Source organism: Ranitomeya imitator, chromosome 1 (assembly GCF_032444005.1).
Source record: "Ranitomeya imitator isolate aRanImi1 chromosome 1, aRanImi1.pri, whole genome shotgun sequence".
In the NCBI taxonomy this organism is placed as follows: Eukaryota; Metazoa; Chordata; class Amphibia; order Anura; family Dendrobatidae; genus Ranitomeya; species Ranitomeya imitator.
This window is the reverse complement of record NC_091282.1, coordinates 655,081,933-655,096,028: the sequence shown is the minus strand read 5'-3', so window position 1 is coordinate 655,096,028 and position 14,096 is coordinate 655,081,933. Positions and strand designations below refer to the sequence as shown.

The following is a 14,096-nucleotide window of genomic DNA, read 5'->3' as shown; positions in this document are numbered from 1 at the left end:
GCCATATACTACGTGGCTGGGCAATATACTACGTGGGCTGTGCAATATACTACGTGGGCTGTACAATATACTACGTGGCTGTGCAATATACTACGTGGCTGGGCAATATACTACGTGGCTGGGCAATATACTATGTGGGCTGTGCAATATACTACGTGGGCTGTACAATATACTACGTGGCTGTGCAATATACTACGTGGCTGGGCAATATACTACGTGGCTGGGCAATATACTATGTGGGCTGTGCAATATACTACGTGGGCTGTACAATATACTACGTGGCTGTGCAATATACTACGTGGCTGGGCAATATACTACGTGACTGGGCAATATACTACGTGGCTGGGCAATATACTACGTGGCCTGGCAATGTACTACGTGGCTGGGCAATATGCTACGTGGGCTGTGCAATATACTACATGGACATGCATATTCTAGAATACCCGATGCGTTAGAATCGGGCCACCATCTAGTGATCTATACTTACCGTCAGGATACTGTCACTATATGACGTGCAGGAATTAACTCCGCCCCATTTTAACTCTATTGGCCATTTGAGGGTATAAATCCTATGACGCCCTTCCATAGACATGCCCCCAGGAAGAAGCATTCGAGAAACGCGTATCAGGGTTTGGAGGTGTAGCGTGTCACTCAGCACTGCACATGTGAAGCAGGCACAGACCCAGTTAGTATGTATTGATATGGGATGTTAATTTTGCTCTTTGCAATCAATCAGGATGTAGGTATGGTAGCTGGCGATACGGAACCCCAAATTGTTACCGCAATCGCTGTATGCATGGTTACACTCCTAATGTAATTTGGATGTCACACCTTTCATGCATCTGCACTTTAAAGGGACACTGTCACCTGAATTTGGAGGGAACAATCTTCAGCCATGGAGGCGGGGTTTTTTGTGTTTTTGATTCACCCTTTCCTTACCCGCTGGCTGCATGCTGGCTGCAATATTGGATTTAAGTTCATTCTCTGTCCTCCGTAGTACATGCCTGCGCAAGTTGCAATCTTGCCTTGCGCAGGCGTGTACTATGGAGGACAGAGAATGAACTTCAATCCAATATTGCAGCCAGCATGCAGCCAGTGGGTAAGGAAAGGGTGAATCAAAAACACAAAAAACCCCGCCTCCATGGCTGAAGATTGTTCCCTCCAAATTCAGGTGACAGTGTCCCTTTAAATATATGTCGCTTCATTTTGTATTTAAAAGGTCATATTTTCCTTTGAATGTACTGTATAGGTGATGATCAATGATTTTATTTGAAATAGATGTTGCAATTGCACTTTAGATAATAAGATAATATGCTGCTTCATCCTTTACTTTACCTTTTTTAGGAGCAACAAAAGAATTTGTAACCCCATTTGTTTTTCCCTGGGTATTCATGTGGATATACTTTAGCTGACCTCCTGCGGTTATTTGTTTTTGGTTTGAGGCACTATTTTATTTTTTGTGAGTATATTTTACTGCGACCAAATAAAGGTTAATTTTTTATATAATATAAAGGCACTTCTTGATTTAATATAGTGTAATGACTATATGATCAGTATGTTCTCATATTTTGTGAAGTGTTGCCCACCCCGTGTAGGGGAATGGGCTTGGGTAGTATGTTTATCAATTGTATGTGTATTGTGCATATATTGTGTGTACTGTATATGTACCGTGCATGTATTGTGTGTATTGTAGATGTACTGTGTGGGTATTATGTACTGTATGTATACTGTGCATTTATGTGTGTAATGTGCATGTATTGTGTGTACTGTACATGTGCTGTGTGGGTATTATGTACTGTATGTGTACTGTGCATTTGTGTGTATTGTATGTGTACTGTGCAGGTATTGTGTGTAATGTGCATGTATTGTGTGTATTGTACATGTACTGTGTGGGTATTATGTACTGTATGTGTACTGCGCATTTGTGTGTACTGTATTTGTACTGTGCAGGTATTGTGTGTACTGTACATGTACTGTGTGGGTATTATGTACTGTATGTGTACTGAACATTTGTGTGTAATGTGCATGTATTGTGTGTACTGTACATGTGCTGTGTGGGTATTATGTACTGTATGTGTACTCTGCATTTGTGTGTACTGTATGTGTACTGTGCAGGTATTGTGTGTACTGTACATGTGCTGTGTGGGTATTATGTACTGTATGTGTACTGTGCATTTGTGTGTATTGTATGTGTATTGTGCATTTATTGTGTGTACTGTATATGTACTGTGCATGTATTGTGTGTAATGTGCATGTATTGTGTGTATTGTACATGTACTGTGTGGGTATTATGTACTGTATGTGTACTGTGCATTTGTGTGTACTGTATGTGTACTGTGCAGGTATTGTGTGTACTGTACATGTACTGTGTGGGTATTATGTACTGTATGTGTACTGCGCATTTGTGTGTACTGTATGTGTACTGTGCTGGTATTGTGTGTACTGTACATGTACTGTGTGGGCATTATGTACTGTATGTGTACTGCGCATTTATTATGTGTGTACTGTATGTGTACTGTGCAGGTATTGTGTGTACTGTACATGTACTGTGTGGGTATTATGTACTGTATGTGTACTGTATGTACTGTGCAGGTATTGTGTGTATTGTACATGTACTGTGTAGGTATTATGCACTGTATGTGTACTGTGCATTTATGTGTGTATTGTGCATGTACTGTGTATTGTATATGTACTGTGCATGTATTGTGTAAGTGTATAGTGAAAGTATTTTGTGTGTGGGGTATGTGTACTGTGAGGGTATGTATGCACTGTATGTGTACTTTCAAGGTGCTGTATGTATGTCCTGTATGTGTTCTGTGCATGTATTGTGTGTGTACTGGGCAGGTATGTGTGTACTGTATATAGACTGTACATATATTATGTGTATAATGTATATGTACTGTGCATGTATTTTGTGTGTACTGTATGTGTTCTGTGTGTTATTATATTAGTGTTGTATCTGTACTGTGTAAGTACTGTTTGTTACACACAGTAGTCTTAGAGATACACCAGATCAGAATACAGTATCACACAAGGTAGGCTTATGTACCACAACATGTCCTTCTGGAGTGTGTCGTATATAAATTCAGTAACTACAGATTGTTTCCTCTAGTCTTTGAACATCCTGGTGCGGCATCCTTCCTTGCATTGCCCTTCAGTCCTCCCTGCTAGTACCACACAGTGGGTTCTGGGGCAGAGAATCGCATGTACGTTAACACGATAATTGCGGAGGACAGTTTCCATTATCACAGTAGGATACCAGGATGGAGATACCACATCGCTGAGGTGGAAGTAAGGGATGGTTGGTGCAGAGGCACGAAGCATTAAAGGGTACCATGTTGGAGACCCTAAGTGTCAGCAGTGCCAGGTCACTGTGTAAGACGTTGTCCAGGGTGAGATACAGTAAAAGAAAGAGAGAGAATGTGAAGGACACAGAACACTAGAGGATAGGGTTGAGCGAAACGGATCGGACAAATTCAAAAATTGCCGACTTTCGGCAAAGTCGGGTTTCATGAAACCCAACCCGATCCTAGTGTGGGATCGGCCATGAGGTCGGCGATCTTCACGCCAAAGTGGCGTTTCATATGACGCTTTCAGCGCCATTTTTCAGCCAATCAAGGAGGAGGCAGAGTGTGGGCAGCGTGATGACATAGGTCTCGGTCCTCACCATCTTAGAGAAGGGCATGACAGTGATTGGCTAGCTTTCTGCGGCGTCACAGGGGCTATAAAGGGGCATGCACGCCGACCACCATCTTACTTCTGCCGATCGTAGCATAGGGAGAGGTACTGAAGCTTCATCAGAAGAAGGGATATAGTTAGGGAGGGAAGATTAAGCCCTGAAACTGCTTGTGCTGTAGCGATTTCCACTGTCCAACACCACCATTTGTTTGCAGGGACAGTGGAGGCTATATTTTTGTGCATCAGCTATGTAGCTTATTAGGCTGCCTTATAAGGCTCCCTGATAGCTGCATTGCCGTTTGCACGCCGCTGTGCAAACCAACTGCTTTTTTAAAAGCAAAAATCCTGTTGCTCCTTTCTGCACAGTTCTCTTGTTTATTTGTCCACACTTTTGTGTGCAGCAGTCCTTTTTATTGCTGCCATACTTTTCCTGAGATCGTTGTAGGGAGATTGAAATTGTACTACAGTCCTTGTATTTTTTCATATATCTTCCAGCCACTTTCTGCCACTTACATGCCGCCTGTTTAGTCCTGTTACCAATTTTGAACTGCATTTAGCCTACTTTTTTATTGCGGGCCTACAAACTGTGTCTGCCACTCATTACAGTTGTCCTCCACTGAACAAAGCTATGCCGCCTGTTTAGTCCTGTTACCAATTTTGAACTGCATTTAGCCTACTTTATTATTTGGGCCTATATCTGTGTTTCCTCCTCATCCTGCCCATTGCCCAGCCACTTCTAGATGAGTCTACTAGTACATTTGTAAGGAGGTTGCTTTCCCTGCTCCTTACCTGGAACCACTTAGTCAGACAGCTGGGTTGTCGGGGGGAAGACTTTCTGCCCTGGACAGAAGGGACGATGTGACGACTGGGGGCAGAGAGGAAGAGAGGGGTGTGTGGTCAGAAAAGAGTGGGAGAGCAGAGCGCGCCAGACAGAGGGGACAGCGTGCCAGAGAGAGTATATAAAAATAAAGATTATTATTATTATTATTAGAGAGAAAGCAGGCTGCAGCGCCGCGCTCCCCATGACAGAGTGCTCCCTGTGAGGGCACTAAAGCTGGAGTGAGAGTGGGGACTTTTAAGCCTCCATCATCAGAGACGACGTATCCCTTTACAGTGAACTGAGCGCGCAGCCCCGGTGACCGCACTGACAAGCCAGGACCCCTGAGTGTGACTAAGGAAACTGCTCAGTGTGTGTGTATTCTTGCTGAAGAGAGAGAGACTGTCAGCCTAATATCCAGAGACTCCAGCAGAATGGCTGCCTAACTTCCTGCTTCCAGCTGCACAGGGAGAAAAGGCTGCAGAGGCTTAACCCCGGAGTTTCCAGGAGACAGAGAAGAGACTTCAGGATCTCAAGCCCTGCTGGTGACTGTACCCACTTGGAATAAGGACCCTCCAGTCAGGACCTCCCTGGACTGATAAGTTACGAGAACACTCGTTAACCCTTTTGATTCCGCTTAACTGTTTACTGTTTGATTTGTCTCTATTAACCCCCTGTTTACTCCCTGCGAGGAGAATCTTACTCCTGTTAATACATTCCCCTCAACAGTTAGTCTGTCTGTTCCGTGGTGACATACTAAACCCTGCACTCTATTACACATTGACCCAGTCCACTACATTCCCCTTGCACTCTATATAGCCAGAATCTGTCCCTGCTGAAAGTCAGGTTCCCCTTCCCGCATACTATACCACCTTACACGGAGACAAAGAGGAAGGTGCAGATGAAAGTGCAGATTCCTTCATCAGGTAGGGGGGGCATACTCGTTGGCGACATCACTGGCACAGGGCTCCTCATAGTACGCAAAAGTGTCTCTGGCAGTGGGAAGCGCCACCCGCCGTCAAACACCCCGCCGTACTATGAGGGGCCCCCTGCCAGTGCCAACGAGTGGGCCCCCTCTGCTTGCTCAGGATCACAGCACTTGCAAAGTTGAAATACTTACCTCTCCCTGCTCCACCGCCGTGACGTATTCTGCGTTTCCTGGGCCCACGAAAATCTTGAGCCAGCCCTACCCCCCCACAACTTTAGCCAGATGACCCCCTGTTTTCAATGCCTGACTATTATTATGAGAAATAGCAAAAATGCGGCAGCACTCACCCCGTGCCGTGAAGAAAATGGTGATCTTTCACATGTCTCAATAAAGGACTTAGACCACACCGAAGCTGGTGAGTGCTGCCGCATTTTTTCTATTTCTCATTTGCTGCACTGTTGTTTTCCATGCAAGCACCTCCATCTGGATGTCAGGCTCTCCGGTCACACCACTCATGGACTGTGGTAGCTCTTAGTGACGTGGCTGTGCGGTTCAGCTTTTTTCTCTAACTATTATTATAAAGTAAATTAAGATTGACAAGCTTAAGAAATAAGAATTTATGTTTTTGGCATTAAAATGGGCACTGTAGGTGTTTTCCTGTCCTCCACTCACTGCCGACTTTGATTCCTCATTGACTTGCATTGGGTTTCGTGTTTCGGTCGGCCCCCGACTTTTCGAAATAATTGGCCGATTTCACCCGACCCGACTTTTGACAAAGTCGGGTTTCGCGAAACCCGACTCGATCCTAAAAAAGTAAAAGTCACTCAACTCTACTAGAGGATAGTATGATAGAAACCGCTACAGCCAACTGACGAAAAGTAAGTGCGAGCCATACTGGGCCCCTGGAGTAGATGGCCTGAGAGAACTGTAGAGGCTGGGCATAGCCATAGCAGGAGAGCACCACCGTATGCCCAGGTTTGCATGCTTATCTGACCACTAGGTGGAGCTGTACTCTTTACTTTTTTCATATCTAGCCCCCCACAATCTCACATTATATACGCAGTATGTATGTATGTATGTATATATATATATATATATATATATATATATATATATATACGCAAACACAGATTGAGTCACCATAAGTTACATATAGGGAGGGAAATAAGTAAATAAGTATTTGATCCCTTGCTCTTAATGGTTGGTAGGGGTTCAAACACTTATTTCTCACTGCAAAATGCAAATACATACCTTGGTGAGAGTGAGGACTGTAGGTTAGAGCTGTTACAGAATCACCAGATAGAGATAATAGAAGCTTCAGGTTAGAGGTAACAAGAGAATCCTTCTCCAGCTCTGCAGCACATGTGTATTCCAAGATGGCACGGAGTACAAAACAGGAAGAGAAGGAAAAAGATAGGAGGAGCTAAAGACAGAAAGGTGTTGTGGGAAAAATGCAATAACAAATATTACAGTGATATAGCAAACGACCAGTAGATGGCAGCAAAGTATAACAAATACACTAAATGATAGAACTGAGCATATTAGCACTACATAAATGTCCATGTATGACTGAAAGTCTATCAGAATAAACTGAGCAGCACACTCCCCGTCTGAAATCCTTGGATTTCACTATACGAAACAGTCTCAAATTGGAAGTGTTTACCTGAAGTACATGGAGGGATACCTCAACCTGTAAGATAAAAACAACACATGCAATGCAACAATAACATATTGAATAACAAGATAGACGAATGTCTAGAACGAGTTCTTGAAGTAATCCAACGGATAACCCATCTTCGGATTGGAGAAGACTTCTGAAAGTCTATCAGAATAAACTGAGCAGCACACAGTATGAAGCTTCAAGAATAAATTCTCCTTGACATGTCACCTCCCTGCTACTATCACACATCATTACGGTCCTGCCTGTGACTACAGTCAAATTAGTAACATAGTAACATAGTTAGTAAGGCCGAAAAAAGACATTTGTCCATCCAGTTCAGCCTATATTCCATCATAATAAATCCCCAGATCTACGTCCTTCTACAGAACCTAATTGTATGATACAATATTGTTCTGCTCCAGGAAGACATCCAGGCCTCTCTTGAACCCCTCGACTGAGTTCACCATCACCACCTCCTCAGGCAAGCAATTCCAGATTCTCACTGCCCTAACAGTAAAGAATCCTCTTCTATGTTGGTGGAAAAACCTTCTCTCCTCCAGACGCAAAGAATGCCCCCTTGTGCCCGTCACCTTCCTTGGTATAAACAGATCCTCAGCGAGATATTTGTATTGTCCCCTTATATACTTATACATGGTTATTAGATCGCCCCTCAGTCGTCTTTTTTCTAGACTAAATAATCCTAATTTCGCTAATCTATCTGGGTATTGTAGTTCTCCCATCCCCTTTATTAATTTTGTTGCCCTCCTTTGTACTCTCTCTAGTTCCATTATATCCTTCCTGAGCACCGGTGCCCAAAACTGGACACAGTACTCCATGTGTGGTCTAACTAGGGATTTGTACAGAGGCAGTATAATGCTCTCATCATGTGTATCCAGACCTCTTTTAATGCACCCCATGATCCTGTTTGCCTTGGCAGCTGCTGCCTGGCACTGGCTGCTCCAGGTAAGTTTATCATTAACTAGGATCCCCAAGTCCTTCTCCCTGTCAGATTTACCCAGTGGTTTCCCATTCAGTGTGTAATGGTGACATTGATTCCTTCTTCCCATGTGTATAACCTTACATTTATCATTGTTAAACCTCATCTGCCACCTTTCAGCCCAAGTTTCCAACTTATCCAGATCCATCTGTAGCAGAATACTATCTTCTCTTGTATTAACTGCTTTACATAGTTTTGTATCATCTGCAAATATCGATATTTTACTGTGTAAACCTTCTACCAGATCATTAATGAATATGTTGAAGAGAACAGGTCCCAATACTGACCCCTGCGGTACCCCACTGGTCACAGCGACCCAGTTAGAGACTATACCATTTATAACCACCCTCTGCTTTCTATCACTAAGCCAGTTACTAACCCATTTACACACAATTTCCCCCAGACCAAGCATTCTCATTTTGTGTACCAACCTCTTGTGCGGCACGGTATCAAACGCTTTGGAAAAATCGAGATATACCACGTCCAATGACTCACCGTGGTCCAGCCTATAGCTTACCTCTTCATAAAAACTGATTAGATTGGTTTGACAGGAGCGATTTCTCATAAACCCATGCTGATATGGAGTTAAACAGTTATTCTCATTGAGATAATCCAGAATAACATCCCTCAGAAACCCTTCAAATATTTTACCAACAATAGAGGTTAGACTTACTGGCCTATAATTTCCAGGTTCACTTTTAGAGCCCTTTTTGAATATTGGCACCACATTTGCTATGCGCCAATCCTGCGGAACAGACCCTGTCGCTATAGAGTCCCTAAAAATAAGAAATAATGGTTTATCTATTACTAGCACTAATTAGCACTTTGTCACTGGAAATAACAGATAAGATCCGAGCAGCAGCACAGATCTACAAATCGATTTGCCCAGCTGCATATGAAGCGCCCACTAGGGCCGTGGGGTACTCGGGCCGGGTCCGACGGTTCTTCCTTCTGCGCTGTTCTCTTAGGTTCTTGCTGCCTGAAGCTCTGCACAAGTCCCTCTCCTGCGTGTTGCTTCTAACCTGTATGGCAGACAGCGTGAGCCTATCACGGGCACTGCATTTTCACTGGCAGCCCCGGGCTCTTGGCCTGCTGTGGTGCCTCCAGGTGTTCCGTGTAGCCAGGGAGTTTGCAGTTCCCTGCCCTCCAGATTCGGCTGTCGGGGCGTACAGCACCCACACAGCCAAGGACTCTGGCGTCCTCTTTGTCAGCGCTCTATTCTGGAGCAAGCTTGGTTACAGCTCTATTACCCAGGTTCTCCTTTGCTTGCCTCCTCTCCTCTCAGACTACTCACTGACTAACCCTGCCTACAGGCCAGAACTTATAGGGAAGCTCCCCTAAAATCGGGTGTTAGAGCTCCCCCTTCTGGTCTGGAGTCAGGAAGGTGTTGGATGCTGGTGTTACCTGGTAAGGGGACCCCTCCTTGCTTCCAGGCATGACATCACCCCCTGTGAGGGAGGCAATGCCACTGTGGCAACGGGACTCCTGGGGTGCCACACATATATGAGGCTTACCATGAACTATAGATTTGTCTCCCTTGATTATTGCAGTTTTTACTTCCTGCACTGCAGGTCTCACTTTTAGCTTTGCTGTTTAGACTGGATCAGAGTCAGCAAAGTTATCTCATTATCAGTAGACTTGGATGTCAGCAGAGAGAGCTGGGTAAGTAGACTTACATCAATAGTAACATGAAAGTGCCCTAAAAAATAAACACAGAGGACAGTGACATCAGAAAGAACCTATACAAAGAATTAGTCCTCTAAGCAAATTTTACGTAAAAGATAAATGATTTTATTGAAACACATGATTAATTTTTTTTTTTTAAAAGAAAGATGCAAACAACAGAATAGAAATGGACAACAAGCCAACATTGAGCAAATAAATAAATTATGTCAAAAATACATCGAAAATACAGCAGCTTGCACTGATAAATCCTAAATATATAAAAGCAAATATGCTTAAATGAGGAGCGATGAAGTGCAGGGTGCAGATAACTAGAGGTAAGAAAGGACATGAGTGGAGGAACTGGACTTTACTGAGTTTTGTTTTTTGGAGGCTCCATAAAAGGTTTACACAAAAAGTATAAAAAAACAAAGTGAAAAAAGTATTTCAATTCATAGGAGGATCCAAAAAAACCAAAAAGGATTTCTTTGCACACCATAGCTCAAGATAATGGAAGTAATAGCAAGTGCATAGTAACATAAACAAATATGCATTTAAACAAGCTAGAGGGTGCAAGTAATTACCCAGGGTCCAGGTAGCTCGGTACACTGGAGCTACCTGGACCCTGGGTAATTACTCGCACCCTCTAGCTTTTATATATGCATATTTGTTTATGCAAAGGGCAGATAATAGAACACGGTCAGTAGAGTTATCTAATTATAATAGGATTAGAATAGGATCAGCTTGCTATCATTAGAGGGCAGAATGAGCAGAGTCATAATACTATCATGAGACTGTCATGGTATTGTGCAGTATCCCTGTCCCTCTGATTACTCCGGAAGGTGGAGACGCCAGGGTCACGTGCCTTTGTGTCATCTGACCACAACACCTTCTCCCAATCACTCACAGAATCATCTAGGTGTTCATTGGCAAACTTCAGACCGACCTGCACATGCGCCTTCTTGATCAGGGAGACCTTGCGGGCACTGAAGGATTTTAAACCTTTACGGCGTAATGTGTTAGCAATGGTTTTCTTGGTGACTGTGGTCCCAGCTGCCTTGAGATCATTAACAATTTCCCCCCATGTACTGTAGTTTTAGGCTGATCTCTCACCTTCCTCATGATCTTGGATACCCCATGAGGTGAGATTTTGCATGATGCCCCAGATCGATGTGATTGACAGTCATTTTGCATTTCTTCCATTTTCTTACTATTGCATTATGGTTTTGTAGCCCATTCCAGCTTTGTGCAGGTCTATGATTTTGTCACTGACATCCTTATAAAGCTCTTTGGTCTTGCCCATGTTGTAGAGGTTAGAGTCTGACTGATTAATAGAGTCTATGTAAGACAGCTGTCTTTAATGCAGGTAATGAGTTGATTAGGAGCGTCTAACTGGTCTCTAGGAGTCAGAACTCTTAATGGTTGGTAGGGGACCAAATACTTATTTCTCACTGCAAAATGCAAATACATTTATATAATTTATACAATGCGATTTTCTGGATTTTATTTTTGATATTCTGTCTCTCAATGTTAAAATTAACCTACTCTTACAATTATAGACTGTTCATGTCTTTGTCAGTGGGCAAACTTACAAAATCAGCAAGGGATCAAATACTTATTTCCCCCTTTGTATACCAGAGGGGAGTGTCCAACACAGAACAGCTGAGGCAATCCATGATGGTGAGCATCAGCAGATCAACTGAACTGATAAACCCTTGCAATGCCAAAGCAAGGAAAGCAAAGCAGTTCTATCCAATGCAGGAGTTTGGATAACTTGATGCCACAATCTTCTGGCCCTTATCTGTTGCGGTATCCCAGTGACAGTACCTCCCCTTTTAAGAGGCACCTCCGGGAACACCAGGACCAGGTTTATCTTGGTGTACAGGCTTGAAAAGACCGCACCAACCTGATTGCATGAACATCAGGTGTTGGTACCCCCAATCTCTCCTCAGGACCGCAACCCTTCCAGTGTACCAGATACTGAAGAGACCAGCATACCAGAATAATCTTCGCTATCAGGAGTTCCAGATTCCCATCAACAATGACTGGGGAAAGTGGGAGTGGGGATGGTTCAGAGGAAGCAATGTATTTTTGGAGAAGTGATCAGTGAAACACATTAACGAATTTTAAAAGTGGGTGGCAAAGCAAGGCGAAAAGCTACTGGAGTGACAACGGCCACAATCTTATAGGGACTGATTAACCTGGGTCCGAGTGTCCAAGAAGGAACCTTCAACTTAATGTTCTTCAAGGACAAGCACACCAAATCACCAATACACAGGTCCAGACCCACCAAACGTCTCTGATCAGCCATACTCTTATATTTGGGCCCCATCATCTTCAATTTATCAGGAACACCTTGCCACACTGATGTAATAGACAAAGAAAACTATTCCTCCTTGAAGGAGCATAATTTAGGATGAAATCCGTATGCCCCCAAAAACTTGCCAGTAAATTTATGACAACAGTTATTCACAGCGAACTCAGCTAGAGGTAAATATCCTCCTGATTCTCAGACACAAAACACCTAAGATCTATCTCAAGATTCTGGTTCACATGTTCAGTTTGCCCATTAGACTGTGGATGAAAGGCAGATGAAAATGACAGATGAACCCCCAAGTGAGCACAAAATACTTTCCAAAAGTGGGAAATAAGTTGCACCGTCTGTGAGAAACAATATCAGATGGAATCCCATGTAATTTCACAATTTATTTACTAAAAATTGAAGCCAAGGTCATTAGGCAAAGCAGGTAGCGCAATGAAATTAGTCATCTTGCTGTATATGTCCACCACCACCAATATTACAGTATTATCTGCCAATACGCGTAGATCAATGATGAAATCTACAGACAAATGAGTCCAAGGTCTGTGGTGGCTTTACTACCAGGATGTCCAACCAAGACCGAACCATGATGTTCAATCAAAATTTCAAGACGGAGGTTCACAGAAACAAACAGTTTACCTGAAGGACAAGCAGCAAGGGCGTCCCTATGAGCATCTACGACCTCCCTCTCCAGATCAGAACATATAGTCCTTTCTGTAATATAGAGACCAGTTCACAACACCACAACAACCTCTTCCCCCAGGAAAATTAGATAAGGCATCCACCTTAACGTTCTTATCCCCTGGCCTTTACATCACAAAAAAGTTGAATCTAGTGAAGAGCAATGACTGTCAGAAATTTGCAGATTCCGGATACAAAAGATTTTTGTGATCGGTGATTACCATGACTGGATGAACTGTCCTCTCAAAAAAATGTTGCCACTCCTCAAAAGCCTACTTCATTGCCAAAAGTTCCCTACTACTAGTGTCATGGTTTTTTCTCGGTGGATGACAGTTTCTTTGAAAAGTATGCACACAGACGCCATTTACTTGAAGATGTACCATACGACATACAGTCCCAACACCCGCTTCTGACGCATCAGCCTCTACAACGAATGACTAAGTGACGTCAGGCTGTATAAGAATCACCACAGAAGCAAAACATTTCTTTAAAGTATCAAATGCCTCACTGGCCAGACTGGACCATTTGGAATAGTCTGTCCCTTTCCTGGTCATATCCTTCAGAGGTTTGGCCACTACCGATAAATTCTTGATGAACTTACGGTAGTAATTGTCAAACTCTAAAAACCTTTGTAAACCTTTGTCTTTAGGACGATCCCAATCCATTACCGTCTGTACTTCCATCGGATCCATGTGAGAACCGGTGGCCGATAAGTAATGAACCAGAAAAAGGATCTCCTGAACCGAAAACATACATTTCTCTTGGTTGACATATAATTTATTGTCCCCGAATATTTGTAAGAGCTGCCTGACGTACCTAATGTGACTTGAGGTCTGGCGAATAAATCAATGTCATCAAGATAGACTACAACAAATTTACCTGCCAGGTAACAAAACAAATGTCATTTACAAACTGCTGAAAGATGGCGGGAGCATTAGTTAATCCAAATGGCATCACAAGGTTTTCATAGTGTCCCTCAGGGGTATTAAAAGCAGTCTTCCACTCATCCCCCTCCTTTTATATGGATGAGTTTATAAGTTAACCCCTTAGGTCCAGTTTATAAAACCATTTTGCCCCTACGATTTGGTTAAAGAGAACTGGAATGAGAGGGAGAGGTTATGGATCCTGGACCATGATCAGATTTTGTGACGCCCCAGGGTCCTTGTTGTCACAGCGGTATTGCTTTCCTCACGAGGAGAGTGATGTCATGCTTGGAAGCGAAGGATGATCTTCTTTATCAGGTAACCACAAAGCACACAACACTCCAGGCCAGAAGGGGGAGCTCTAACCCTGTTTATGAGTGGCTCCCCTATATATATTCTGGTCTGGAGGAAAAGTGAGTTAGTTCCTGTC

The 14,096-nt window shown here is 43.3% G+C and overlaps 1 protein-coding gene across 1 annotated transcript; it reads right to left on the bottom strand.

Annotated features, from left to right (window-relative positions):
• Nucleotides 1-13,180: 13,180 nt before the first annotated feature.
• LOC138641093 (uncharacterized) lies at nt 13,181-13,697 on the bottom strand. The gene is made up of 2 exons (XM_069728887.1): nt 13,623-13,697; nt 13,181-13,576 (listed from the first exon to the last, which is right to left on the bottom strand). The coding sequence occupies exons 1-2, from the start codon at nt 13,695-13,697 to the stop codon at nt 13,181-13,183; spliced, it is 471 nt and encodes a 156-aa protein (XP_069584988.1).
• Between the last annotated feature and the right edge of the window lie 399 nt (nt 13,698-14,096).